At 41.8% G+C, this 12,092-nt stretch overlaps 1 protein-coding gene across 1 annotated transcript; it reads right to left on the minus strand.

Annotated features, from left to right (window-relative positions):
• Positions 1–395: 395 nt before the first annotated feature.
• On the minus strand, positions 396–11,614 carry GTF3C6 (general transcription factor IIIC subunit 6). Its single transcript, XM_082750773.1, has 6 exons — positions 11,373–11,614; positions 11,001–11,081; positions 9,647–9,710; positions 9,507–9,551; positions 7,658–7,771; positions 396–1,716 (listed from the first exon to the last, which is right to left on the minus strand). Exons 1-6 carry the CDS (start codon positions 11,433–11,435, stop codon positions 1,436–1,438), a joined length of 648 nt encoding a protein of 215 aa, XP_082606899.1. The 5' UTR covers positions 11,436–11,614; the 3' UTR covers positions 396–1,435.
• Between the last annotated feature and the right edge of the window lie 478 nt (positions 11,615–12,092).

Here is a 12,092-nt window from a genome sequence, read left to right on the forward strand (position 1 = left end):
TTCAGGGTCATAAGTTCAATCCCCACGATGGGCATGGAGCCTACTTATAAATACAAACAAACAAAGTCTGTATTTTCCAATGGGCATTTATAGTTGTCATAGTCTTTCAGGTCTAGACACAATTTACCCATAAGGGGTCTTTTTTCTTTTTTTTTTTTTTTTTAGCAGGCTCCATGCCCAGTGTGGAGCCCAACACAGGGCCCGAATTCATAACCCTGCGATCAAGACCTGAGCTGAGATCAAGAGTCAGACACTTAACCAACTAAGCCATCCAGGCACCCCAATAAAGAGTCATTTTTAATCACAAACAACATTGCCTCACATCACAGTTGACATTCAATTATTACCTTGTCTAGTAGATTTCCAGAAACAATGCCAAAGGTAAACTTGAGCCATTTCACCATGGGGAAAAAAGAAAAGATTTATTAATCTTTATTCCTGGCAGTCCAGGGCAGCATCATATCAGGATCCAACCTTCTATCTTGTTGCTCTGCCACTCATGGCTTCTATTTCCAAAGTTTCTTTACAGTTCAAAAAGCCTACTGAAGCTCTAGCCACCATGTTCCAGCAGGGGAAAAAAGAGAAGTTGAACTGGCCCATCTCTCTTTATGCCTTAAAGTTTAAGAAAACTTTCCAGAAGCATCCATCACTCAACACTTATAATTCCGTATCACTGGCCAGAACTTATTCATATGGCCACAAATTTACACATATATGGATACGCAATGGATAACATATATGGATACACACCAATAATTCTCGGATTAGAATTAAGGAAAGAACAGATACTGGGTCAGGTAATTAGCAAGGTGGGTCAGAGATAGGACGAAGCAAAAGAAGGAAGAGATTTACCAGCTTTGAAGAGAAGAGGACCATAAGCCAAAGAATGCAGACAGCCTCTAGAAGCTGGAAATGGCCCTCAGATGACAGCAAGAAAATGGGACACTGATCCATCAATGGCAAAGATTTGAAATCTGCCAACAACTAAATGAACAAGGAAACAGTCTCCCCTACCCCTCAACCTTGAGAAAGGAATGAAGTCCTGTCACCATCTTGATTTTAGCCCAGCCCATGTCAGATAGCTGATTTACAAAACTATATAATAATACACGTGTGTCATTTTAAGCCACTAAGTTTGTAGTAATTTGTGATGGATGCAATAAAAAAACTTATACACTTACCTTAATAAAACTTCCAATTTAAAGAAATTTAAAGAAGGGTCCCTATAGTCATTTATACCAGATTTTTAAAAATTCAATTCATATCTGGTCCTTAACAACTCTGGTATATTAAACTGTGCTATGATCAGAAATGCACGTATAGACAACAAAACTAGTAATATAGTGAACTGAAAGCCACACGATTATTTTATATAAAAACTCCAAAAAGTTCATTATTAGTTATAATGAGAAACATTTCATCTAGGAGTGATTTCCTAGACAGTATCTTGAGTTTCCATAAAAACATAACCTTCTGTCTCAGAAGAAGGGATATCAATTAGAGGACCAGAATTCTCTACTTCCAAGTTCAGTGATTTCCCCTGTTCATAACCCAGGTTTGAATTATTTTTCGTTGGAATCTCTTGGTCTTCCAACTCCAAGGATTTATCTGAGGCTGGAGTTACGTCGTCATCTTCATTTTCATGCAGAAAGCTACAAATCATGTTGGGTCTATAGGAGAACTCATTGTCCTTGATTTGCAGCCATTCCACACCACCTAGTGAGGGATGGGAGGACAAACCAAGAAAGAAATATGTAAAAGGAATTTCAGTTACTTACATGTATTTCTTTTTATTGTTTTATTTTTATTTATTTTTAATTTTTTTTTTAAGATTTTATTTATTTATGTGACAGAGAGAGATCACAAGTAGGCAGAGAGGCAGGCAGAGAGAGAGAGGAGGAAGCAGGCTCCCCGCTGAGCAGAGAGCCCGATGTGGGACTCGATCCCAGGACCCTGAGATCATGACCTGAGCCGAAGGCAGCGGCTTAACTCAGAGCCACCTAGGCACCCAATTTATTTTTAATTTTTTTTTAAAGGAGGCTCGATGTCCAGTGTTGGGCCCAATGTGGGGCTTGAACTCAGCAATGCTGGGATCAAGACCCGAACTGAGATTAAGAGTCAGACACTCAACCAACTGAGCCACCCCTCTCTTTAATTTAAATTTTCATCCTATGAATACATGTCAAACTAAAGCCTCAACATAAACCAATGAACATGGTGCCATGACTACTGATAAACAATCACATTATTTCCATCTTACATGGAAACCCTGGAAGGCCTGTACTATATGCAACATCAAAATCACTGTAAGTGAAATAGAGTCAATAATATTGTAGAAGCTATATGGTCACTATATTCATGGTGAGCACTTTGTAATGTATATAATTACCAAATCACTATGTTGTACACCTGAAACTAATATTGTGTATCAATTATATTTCAATTAGAAGTTTTTTTAAAGGTTTTATTTATTCATGAGAAAGAGAGAGCATGAGCAAGAGAGAGCACACAAGCAGGGAGAGGCGCAAAGGGAGAGGGAGAAGCAGACTCCTCGATGAACAGGGAGCCCAACCCAGGGCTTGATCCCGGAACCCAGAGATGATGACCTGAGCTGAAGGCAGACGCTTAACTGACTGAACCACCCAGGTGCTCCTCCAATTAAAATTTTCTAAAAATAATTGAGACCACAAAAAAAAAAAAAAAAAAAAATCACTGAAACTAATCAACTTCAGTTACTATTCAAGCCCCTTTTCCTGAGTCTAATTCCTAACTCACTGAGATAATCTGAGTTCTCACTGCCACCTCAAGCATTATAGAAGTCTTTCACTTCCCTATAATTTTCTCCTCAGTTTCCGTAATAGATGATACTACCCTATCATCTTTCAACTTAACACTCACATGTCATTTTGAGTTGGAACATCCAACTATAAGACACCTCTCCAAAACAAAAACCAAAACAACAACAAAAAAAAACTTGAAAAAAATTGTTGCCCGTTTCATACTTCCAGTCACAGCCCTAACCCACCCACCGCTATAATCAAGTATTGTTTCAATAATGCTAGTAATTTGGGGGCGCCCAGGTGGGCTCAGTTGGTTAAGCATCTGACTCCTGGTTTTGGCTCAGGTACACTCTCAGGGCTGTGGGACTGAGCCCTGCATCAGGCTCCATAATCAGTGGGGAGTCTGCTTAAGATTCTCTCTCCCTCTCCTTTTCCTTCCCCCCTGTGCCTCCCCTGTGTGCACTCTCTCTAAAATAAATAAATCTTTTTTTTTTTTTTAAGATTTTATTTATTTTTTTTTTTTAAAGATTTTATTTATTTATTTGTCAGAGAAAGATCACAGGTAGGCAGAGAGGCAGGCAGAGAGAGAGAAGCAGGCTCCCTGCTGAGCAAAGAGCCCAATGCGGGGTTCGATCCCAGGACCCCGAGATCATGACCTGAGCCGAAGGCAACGGCTTAACCCACTGAGCCACCCAGGCACCCCCTAAAATAAATAAATCTTAAAAAAAGAAAAATGCTAGTCCTTTTTTTCGTTTATCCTTATGACCCCTTCAAATATTTTCAATGGATCCTCATTAATTTCTATCGCAAGTCTGAGCTATTTATGTCATCTTCAAAATGCAGATAGAGGGGCGCCTGGGTGGCTCAGTGGGTTAAGCCTCTGCCTTCGGCTCAGGTCATGATCTCAGGGTCCTGGGATCAAGTCCCACATCAGGCTCTCTGCTCAACAGGGCACCTGTTTCCCCCTCTCTCTGCCTGCCTCTCTGAATACTTGTAATTTCTCTCTCTGTCAAATAAATAAATAAAATCTAAAAAAAAAAAAATGCCATTAGAGATCTCTAAGATACGGCAACTTACCTTTGCCACCCTGTTCACACTTCCCACTGCTCCTATTCCCCACCATAAACCAACTCTTCTGTGACAATTTGTTGAAACATCCTTACAGCTGATGCCATGTCTTCTAATACTACTAACATAAAATATCCTTCTATCAAAAGCTGATTAGTCCTTTTCTCTCTAGTCAGCTTCAACTATTCTCTCATTGGTTTCCCCATCCAATAGCATCATTCCCCTAGTCAACAAGTTCAAAACCTTGAAGCCATCAAGCCTATTCTGATATTTATCATGATACGTGGCACATTCCAAATACTTAGACTGAATGAAATGGGTGTTGAGTCACATTCATACGTGTGTTTCAATGGGATTTAGAGTGCAAATTCCCAGAACGTGAGAACCTTATCTTTTTCTATTTTGTTCTACCTGCAGCATATTGCCGTGGTTGATCACCAGCCTCCAAGTTGGTCCCCAAAGGTCTTCAGGTGGTATTCCTACCCCTGTGTCATCTCTCCCCATAATGAACAGGAAATGGCATAAATGACAGAATGTGACTTGTAGGCTGGTTCATAAAACATATTGTGGCTTCTACCTTGTTCTCACGGATCACTTGATCTGGAAGAAGCCAGCTGCCGTGTCAGGAAGGCCCTCAAATGGAGGCCTCCTGCTAAAAGATGGCACAAACCATGCGAGGGAGCCATCTTCTATTTAGATTTTCAGGTCACTGCAACCCAGCCAACATACTGACTGCAATATCAAGAGAGACATCGAGCCAGAACTGCCTGGCTAAGCTGATCCCCAAATTCCTCAATCATGGAAACTGTGGAAAATATCTTTGTTGTTTTTTTAAACCGTTAAGTTTAGAGATAATTTACTAGGCAGCAATACATAACCAATACAGCCTTGACTAGTTGGCTAACTAATTTATGTAATTAAGCAAAATACCATTATCTTTGCAAAGGCCTATTAGATTATTAAAGACTGCAGAAAAGAAAATTCTACAACTTTCTTCTCTAAAAAAGAATAAATAGGGTGCCTCAGTGGCTCAGTGGGTTAAAGCCTCTGCCTTCGGCTCAGGTCATGATCCCAGGGTCTTGGGATTGAGCCCTGAATCGGGCTCACTGCTCAGTGGGGAGCCTACTTCCTCCTCTCTCTGCCTGCCACTCTGCCTACTTGTGATCTCTGTCAAATAAATAAAATCTTTAAAAAAAAAAAAAGAATAAAAAATAAAAAGAATAAATAATAGCTAATCTATCTCATATGTAACTACCTTTCAAAATCTTTCTAGAATTTCAAGTACCTCTTTCTTCCTGTTCTTTTCATAGTGTTAAAAAGGAGGATAGTTTTGTGATATACATGTTAGGAACAAAGTTTTTTTATGTGTAATTGGTATAATTAATTTCTACGTGATTAATGTACTTTCAAATGTTTATTCCTTAAAACAGAATAAACCAAGCCATAAATATTCACCACTAGAGTCCTGTTTTTGTTTTTTTTTTAAAGATTTTATTTATTTGTCAGAGAGAGAGGGAGAGAGAGCAAGCACAGGCGGACAGAATGGCAGGCAGAGGCAGAGGGAGAAGCAGGCTCCCCACCGAGCAAGGAGCCCGATGTGGGACTCGATCCCAGGAAGCTGGGATCATGACCTGAGCTGAAGGCAGCTGCTTAACCAACTGAGCCACCCAGGCGTCCCTAGAGTCCTGTTTACACTAGAGTCCAAAATATGTCTTTGAGCAATGAAGTTTTTTTTTCCTTTTCTCAAATTATGTGAGTTTTTAAAAACTGAAGGATAGTTGCGGGGCACCTGAGTGGCTCAGTCGGTTAAGTGTCTGACTTTGGATCAGGTCATCATCTCTAGGTGCTGGGCTCAAGTCCTATGTTAGGCTCCCCACTCAGTGGGGAGTCTGCTTTCTCTCTTCTCCTATCTTTGCCCCTCCCCCTGCTCATCCTCTCTCTCAAATGAATAAATAAAATCTTTAAAAAAAATTGAGGGTGGGGGCGCCTGGGTGGCTCAGTGGGTTAAAGCCTCTGCCTTCGGCTCAGGTCATGATCCCAGGGTTCTGGGATCGAGCCCCACATCGGGCTCTCTGCTCCGCAGGGAGCCTGCTTCCTCCTCTCTCTCTCTGCCTGCCTCTCTGCCTACTTGTGATCTCTGTCAAATAAATAAATAAAATCTTTAAAAAAAAAAAAAAATTGAGGGTGCCTAGGTGGCTCAGTCAGTTAAATGTCTGCCTTCAGTTCAGGTCATCATGACCACAGGTCCTGGGATCGAGTCCCACATCGGGCTCCCTGCTCAGCAGGAAGCCTGCTTCTCCCTCTGCCTGCTGTTCCCCCTGCTTGTACTCTCTCTGTCTGACAAATACATAAGTAAAATATTTAAATAAATAAATAAAAATTAAAAAATTTTTTAAAATTGAAGTAGAGTTGACATACAATGTGATGTTAGTTTCACAGTGATAATTAGTTTCAGGTGTACAACACAGTGTACAATACAGTGATCTGAAAAGCCTATAAATTACTCTATGCTCACCACATCCGTAGCTACCATCTGTCACTACCCAACACTATTACAATACCACTGACTGTATTCCTCATGCTGTACCTTTAACGCCCATGACCTACTCATGTAGAACTGGAAGCCTGAATCTCTCACTCCCCTTCAACCATTTTGTCCATCCCACAGCTCTCTCTTGCTCTGGCAGCCACCAGTCTGTTCTCTGTATTTATGGGTCTCTTTCTGATTTTTGTTTATTCGTTTGTTTTTCTTATAATCCACATAATTGAAATCATGTCTTTCTCTCTCTTATTTCACTTAGGAGCAATGAGCTTTTAAACTGTCAAGTGATTATCTGTTTATCTCCACAAACATGTGCGTGCTATGGCTGCAAGAAGCACTAGACTAAAGTCTCCACTTCAGGGTGACCACTGGAGAAAGCTCAGTGGATGGGCGTTAAGAATGAAACTCAGGGGGTGCCTGGATGGCTCAGTGAGTTAAGCCTTTGCCTTCGGCTCAAGTCATGATCTCAGGGTCCTGGGATCGAGCCCCGCATTGGGCTCTCTGCTTTGCAGAATGCCTGCCTCCCCACCTCTCTCTCTGCCTGCCTCTCTGCCTACTTGTGATCTCTGTCTGTCAAGTACATAAATAAAATCTTAAAAAAAAAAAAAAAAAAAGAATGAAACTCAGGTCCAACAACTGTGGTTTTACAGTCCCTCCCTAACATATAAAGCTAGCTTCTTCCAGTTATCAGCTTCCTGGGGAAGGCTGCCACACTGCCACAAGTTTCTAGGAGATCCTCTAGGGTTTCACTTGAAAATCCAGATTCTATCATCTCCACTCACAAAGAACTTTTAATTACAGGAGGGGTGTGGGTAGTGGTAGCTGTTGAATTCCCTAGGGGTTAGAAATCTATCAAGGTTCTTGACAAACTCCTCACGATTTTTTCCAGTGCAAAGGAGATAAGAAATTTCTTAAATGTCTCCAGTGCCCTTTGCTACATTAAAGTTCAAATGAATTTTTTTTATTTTATCTTTTTTTTTTTTTTTTAAAGGAGGCTCCATGCCCAGAGCAGAGCCCAACATGGGACTCAAACTCAGCCAGGAGATTAAGACCTGAGCTGAGATCAAGAGTCAGAAGCTCAAATGACTGAGCCACCCAAACGCCCCTACAGTTCAAATGAATTTTAAATCTATATCTGGTACTTTTCAGGGAGCACTCTTGATTTCCATAGAACATAGTTGTTACTACAAGGTATGTCCTGGCAGCAATGTGTCATTGTCAAAGCCAACAGTAAATCACCTACTTTCAGAGAGCTAAGTGAACTAACCTATGTTTTCTTCTCCTTCCTTCTTTTCTGTCAAAAGAGTTCTTGTCATGCTGAGTTTCTTCATTGTATGGCATTTATATTTCAGCACTGTTTTATCACTGCCTTCTGTATCACCTAGAACATAAAATGAACTCAATTATTTTACTGTTGATGCCACCAAATAATCATGTTAAGCCTCAGTAATTCCAGTTAAAGGGTCAGACTGAACTACTTCCTGGTGAGATAGTGTAGTAAGTTCAAAATTTAACTCATCCCTCCTGCTCCCAGTAAAGAGAAATGACGGATAAAATACATAACAACTGAAGGCAAAACTAGACCCCAAAACAACATCTCCAGAGGACCAAAACACAAAGCTGTGCATGAAGTTAAACCTATCGGCCTGCTAGGCTCCAGCCGTGAAGCAGGGAAGTGGGACCAGGAATGCGGCCTTACAGGGTCATGAAGTCTCAGATTCTACCACTCAAAATGAAGCATCAAAGTCAGATTTACTACTTGAAGCGAGTCTGGTATGAGGATGTTCTCAATCATGAAAGAAGACTGAGAGAAAACCTGCTGCCTGAGGTTATAGCTTTACAGGAAACTGTGGGCGCAGGCAAGAGAGAGTATAAGGCTCTGAGCTGGAGGTGTGAAGAACACTGGAAACTTCCACACGCTGCCATAGGTCACTGACAGTACACTTCAGAAAGGATCCTAGCACTACCTATTAGGGTGAACCACATGAAGCCGTCCATACTCAGTTCAAATGGGTCATTTCATATGGTTAAACCTAACACACACTCAGCAATCAAATAATTCCATTTCTAAGTGTATATCTTAGGGCCATTTTTGCATCCATGCACGAGACACAAAATACTCATGGCAGCATCTCTGCAGTGAGTTAAAAAGTATAGTTCAGGGGCGCCTGGGTGGCTCAGTGAGTTGAGCCGCTGCCTTCAGCTCAGGTCATGATCTCAGGGTCCTGGGATCGAGTCCCGCATCGGGCTTTCTGCTCAGCGGGGAGCCTGCTTCCTTCTCTCTCTCTCTCTGCCTGCCTCTCAGTGTACTTGTAATTTCTCTCTGTCAAATAAATAAATAAAATCTTTAAAAAAAAAAAAAAAAGTATAGTTCAGATTACAGGCTCTGGACCACACCACCTGGGTTCAAATCCTGGCTCTCTTACTTTGTGTATGACCTTGGGAATGTTATTTACCTCTCAGTGCTTCAGTTTCTTCAAATATAAAATGAAGACAACCATGGTATCGACCTCACAGACTTGTGATGAAGATTAAACGAGTTAATACATGTAGCATTTAGAACAATGCCTGACATAGAGTAGGCATTCAATAAATTTTCATAGTTATTAATAATTACTGGTGAAATAATTACTATGTAACTAATTACATAGTTATTAATAATTACTGGTGAAGAATACACTGTGGTATGGTCACAAATAGAATACTTAGCAACAGGGAAAATAGAACCTACCAATTGTATAAATCTCAAAACCTATCTGTACCTGAAAAAATATATACAATGATACATATAATATGCTATTATTTGTATCAAGTTTGAAAATACACAAAAAAATGCTACTACTGTCTTTGGATACATATCTATGTAATACAAAATCAGGTAAAGAAAGAAAAACATCAAATTCAGAAAAGTGATTACCAAGAGAGGAAGGGCATAGGTTTAGAGAGGGTTATACACAAGGCTTCAAATGTATCTGGAATGTATTTTAACTACCTGGCAAAATGGTAGGATTTGATATACCTAGACAATGGGCACATGAGATGTTTAACTACTGTACAAAAGTAAGCTGGCAGTATTTCATAGTAAAAAGATTTGAGTCAGCTACACACACACTTACCGGGCTCAACATTTTCTTCAAATATAACACAGGTCCCAAGAGTGTCTGCAGAAAAGTTGAAGGCAATTTGTTGAGAAATAAGAGTAACTTTCTCTGAAAATCATATAAAAAAAGGAGTTTCATCTGTGACAGCCTCCTACCTTCATACTCTCCAGCAAAGACATAGCTGTCCACTTGCAGAATGGGCCTCTCAGTGTCAATTCCCTGCAACAGAATACAAAGTCATTAAAAAAAATCATCATTAGAAAAAGCCTTGCAGGGGAGCCTGGGTGGTTCAGTGGGTTAAGCATATCCAACTCTTGATTTCAGTCCAGGTAGGTCATGAGATCCAGTCCCACCTGGAGCTCTATGCTGGGCATGGAGTCTGCTTAGGATTCTCCCTCCCCCTTTCCTTCTGCTTCTCCCTCTCCCTCTATAAAAAAAAAAAAAAATCCTTGAGGGGTTGGGTGCAATAGGTAAAGATAATCAAAAGATACAAACTTTCAGTTATATGGGGATGTAATATGCAGCATTACTCTACTTAATACCATAGTGTACACTTAAAAGTTGCTAAGAGAGTAACATCTTAAAAGTTATTACAACACAGTGCCTGGTGAGCTGTCTGTAGCGTGCAACTTTTGATCTTGGGTTGTGAGTTCAAGCCCCATGTTGGGCACAAAGCTTACTTAATTGGAAAAAAAAATACTCATTACAAAAAAAAAAAAATTGTAAATGGATATTAGCTAGACTGACTGTGATGATTATTTCCTAGTACATACAACTATTAAATCATTATGTTGTACACCTGAAATATAATGATGTATGTCAATTACATATCAATTAAAACCAAAAAACAAAGAGCCCTGCTACCAAGGAGAGTGATCTCCAAAACTGGGGAACCTCCGGAGTTTGTCCTAGCAAGTGCAAGGTAAGCTAAAAATGCTCTGATCACTGCAGTTACAATCTGAAGAATGCTGCATTCGTAGCCAAGCAGCAAGCTGTATTTCAATCAACATCCTCAAGTTAAGGTAAGAACAGAGAAAGTTTTGTCAACAGTAGCTCAAAGATTTTCATGTAAAGTGATAAAAACAGATGGTAACGAGACACCACAGCTCAAGTCAATAGCAGAGTGTGAGGTCTTGAAAAGTCTTTTCTTAGGTTGCCTCCCTTCTCCAGTTAATCTCTGCATGCACATAGGAAGAGCCTGTCTGCATTGTTTTCTCTCCCCGCTCACAATCTAAAACAATGTATTTTTTTTTCGAAATATACTGGTTAATAACAAAACGCTACCTCCTCTACATCTTTAACTCTCCCCAGGTACACATTCAGACCCTCAAGCCGACTATGGCATTTTCTCCTATTTGCTCCCATAGTCCCTCTGTGCTTCTCTCTGATTGTCCTTAGCATCCAGCGCTTTGTCACGAGGAATAGATCTTTGGGGATACGTGTTTCACTGTTCATTCTTCTTTAAATGTGAGAAAATCTACGGAAATCACCCAATGCAACTAGACTCACCAAAATCTTGCATTTATTTTCACATTTTGATAGAAACTCTGAATCAATAATGCCCGACAACTCCACCAGAACCAACTGCTCCTGGTAGAAGAAAAAGAGGCGTTAACGTGCTAGCGCGAGTGTGTAGGAAGAAGCAGTTAACAAGCGAAGCCAAAAACCCCCACGGCAGCGATCCCAACCTTGGCGAGCACCAGGTCCTGCTTGGAACGAGAGGACGCAAGCGACGCTGCCTAAGGTAACGTCCTCTACTTCCCCATTTACTACCGTCTGGCAGCTAGGGCGGAGGCCCGGGCTCTCCCTCCCGCCAGCCGCGTCCCGACTAGCTGCCCCACACGCCGCCCCCGCCGCGCAGGCCGCGGTCGTGCCACTCACTGCTTCCTCTTCTTCTTCTTCTTCTTCTCCGTCCTCCCGGATCCGCTCCTCGGTGGCCGCCATGATTCCTCACCATTTCGGAACCTCCGAGTCGCTGGCCACGCCCTCCGCGACCGCCATCTTGAGTACGGGCAGGTCGGGCTGCGGCTCGGGCCCCGCAGACAGCTCCTGCCAGAACGTGAGATGGCCGCCCCCGTGCCCACGTGGAGGAATGCTCCAGGCCTCCTCCTCGTTCCTTTCTTGAGAGAAGGAGCGCGGCTCCGGGGGAGGCCTACTGGGGCAGGCCTGTGACCAAGGACACTCTGAGGCTACCGGCCTGGGGAGGGGGAGAGGGCTGCGGAGGGAGAGAGGATAAAGAAGGTGCAAGCAAGGAGACAGCCATGTGAGAGGGAAATGAAGAGGCCTCAGTTTTGGCCAGACTCAGCATTTCTTAAAAGGAATTTTTTTTTTCTAAGATTTTTATTTATTTATTTGACAGACAGAGATCACAAGTAGGCAGAGAGGCAGGCAGAGAGAGAGGAGGAGGAAGCAGGCTCCCCGCGGAGCAGAGACTCTGGGATCATGACCTGAGCTGAAGGCAGAGGCTTTAACCCACTGAGCCACTCAGGTGCCCCTAGAAAGAAATTCTTAATATCGTGTGAGCACTTCTCATTTCAAGTTCTTCTTGAGACGAGTTCGTATAACATTTCAGTAAGGAACGCTTGGGTCCAGGTTTCAGGC

Source organism: Mustela nivalis (genome assembly GCF_964662115.1).
Source record: "Mustela nivalis genome assembly, contig: HAP1_SCAFFOLD_1840, whole genome shotgun sequence".
Classification (NCBI taxonomy): domain Eukaryota; kingdom Metazoa; phylum Chordata; class Mammalia; order Carnivora; family Mustelidae; genus Mustela; species Mustela nivalis.

What these genes read in the sequence shown, in the direction of transcription:
- GTF3C6 (XM_082750773.1), bottom strand. Translation starts at nt 11,435, where the DNA reads ATGGCGGCCACCGAGGAGCGGATCCGGGAGGACGGAGAAGAAGAAGAA. An exon ending in AAGAAGAAGAAGAGGAAGCA is followed by an intron (nt 11,082 to 11,372) that starts GTGAGTGGCACG and finishes TTCTTCTACCAG; the next exon opens with GAGCAGTTGGTTCTGGTGGA. An exon ending in CTTTGCTGGAGAGTATGAAG is followed by an intron (nt 9,552 to 9,646) that starts GTAGGAGGCTGT and finishes ACTTTTCTGCAG; the next exon opens with ACACTCTTGGGACCTGTGTT.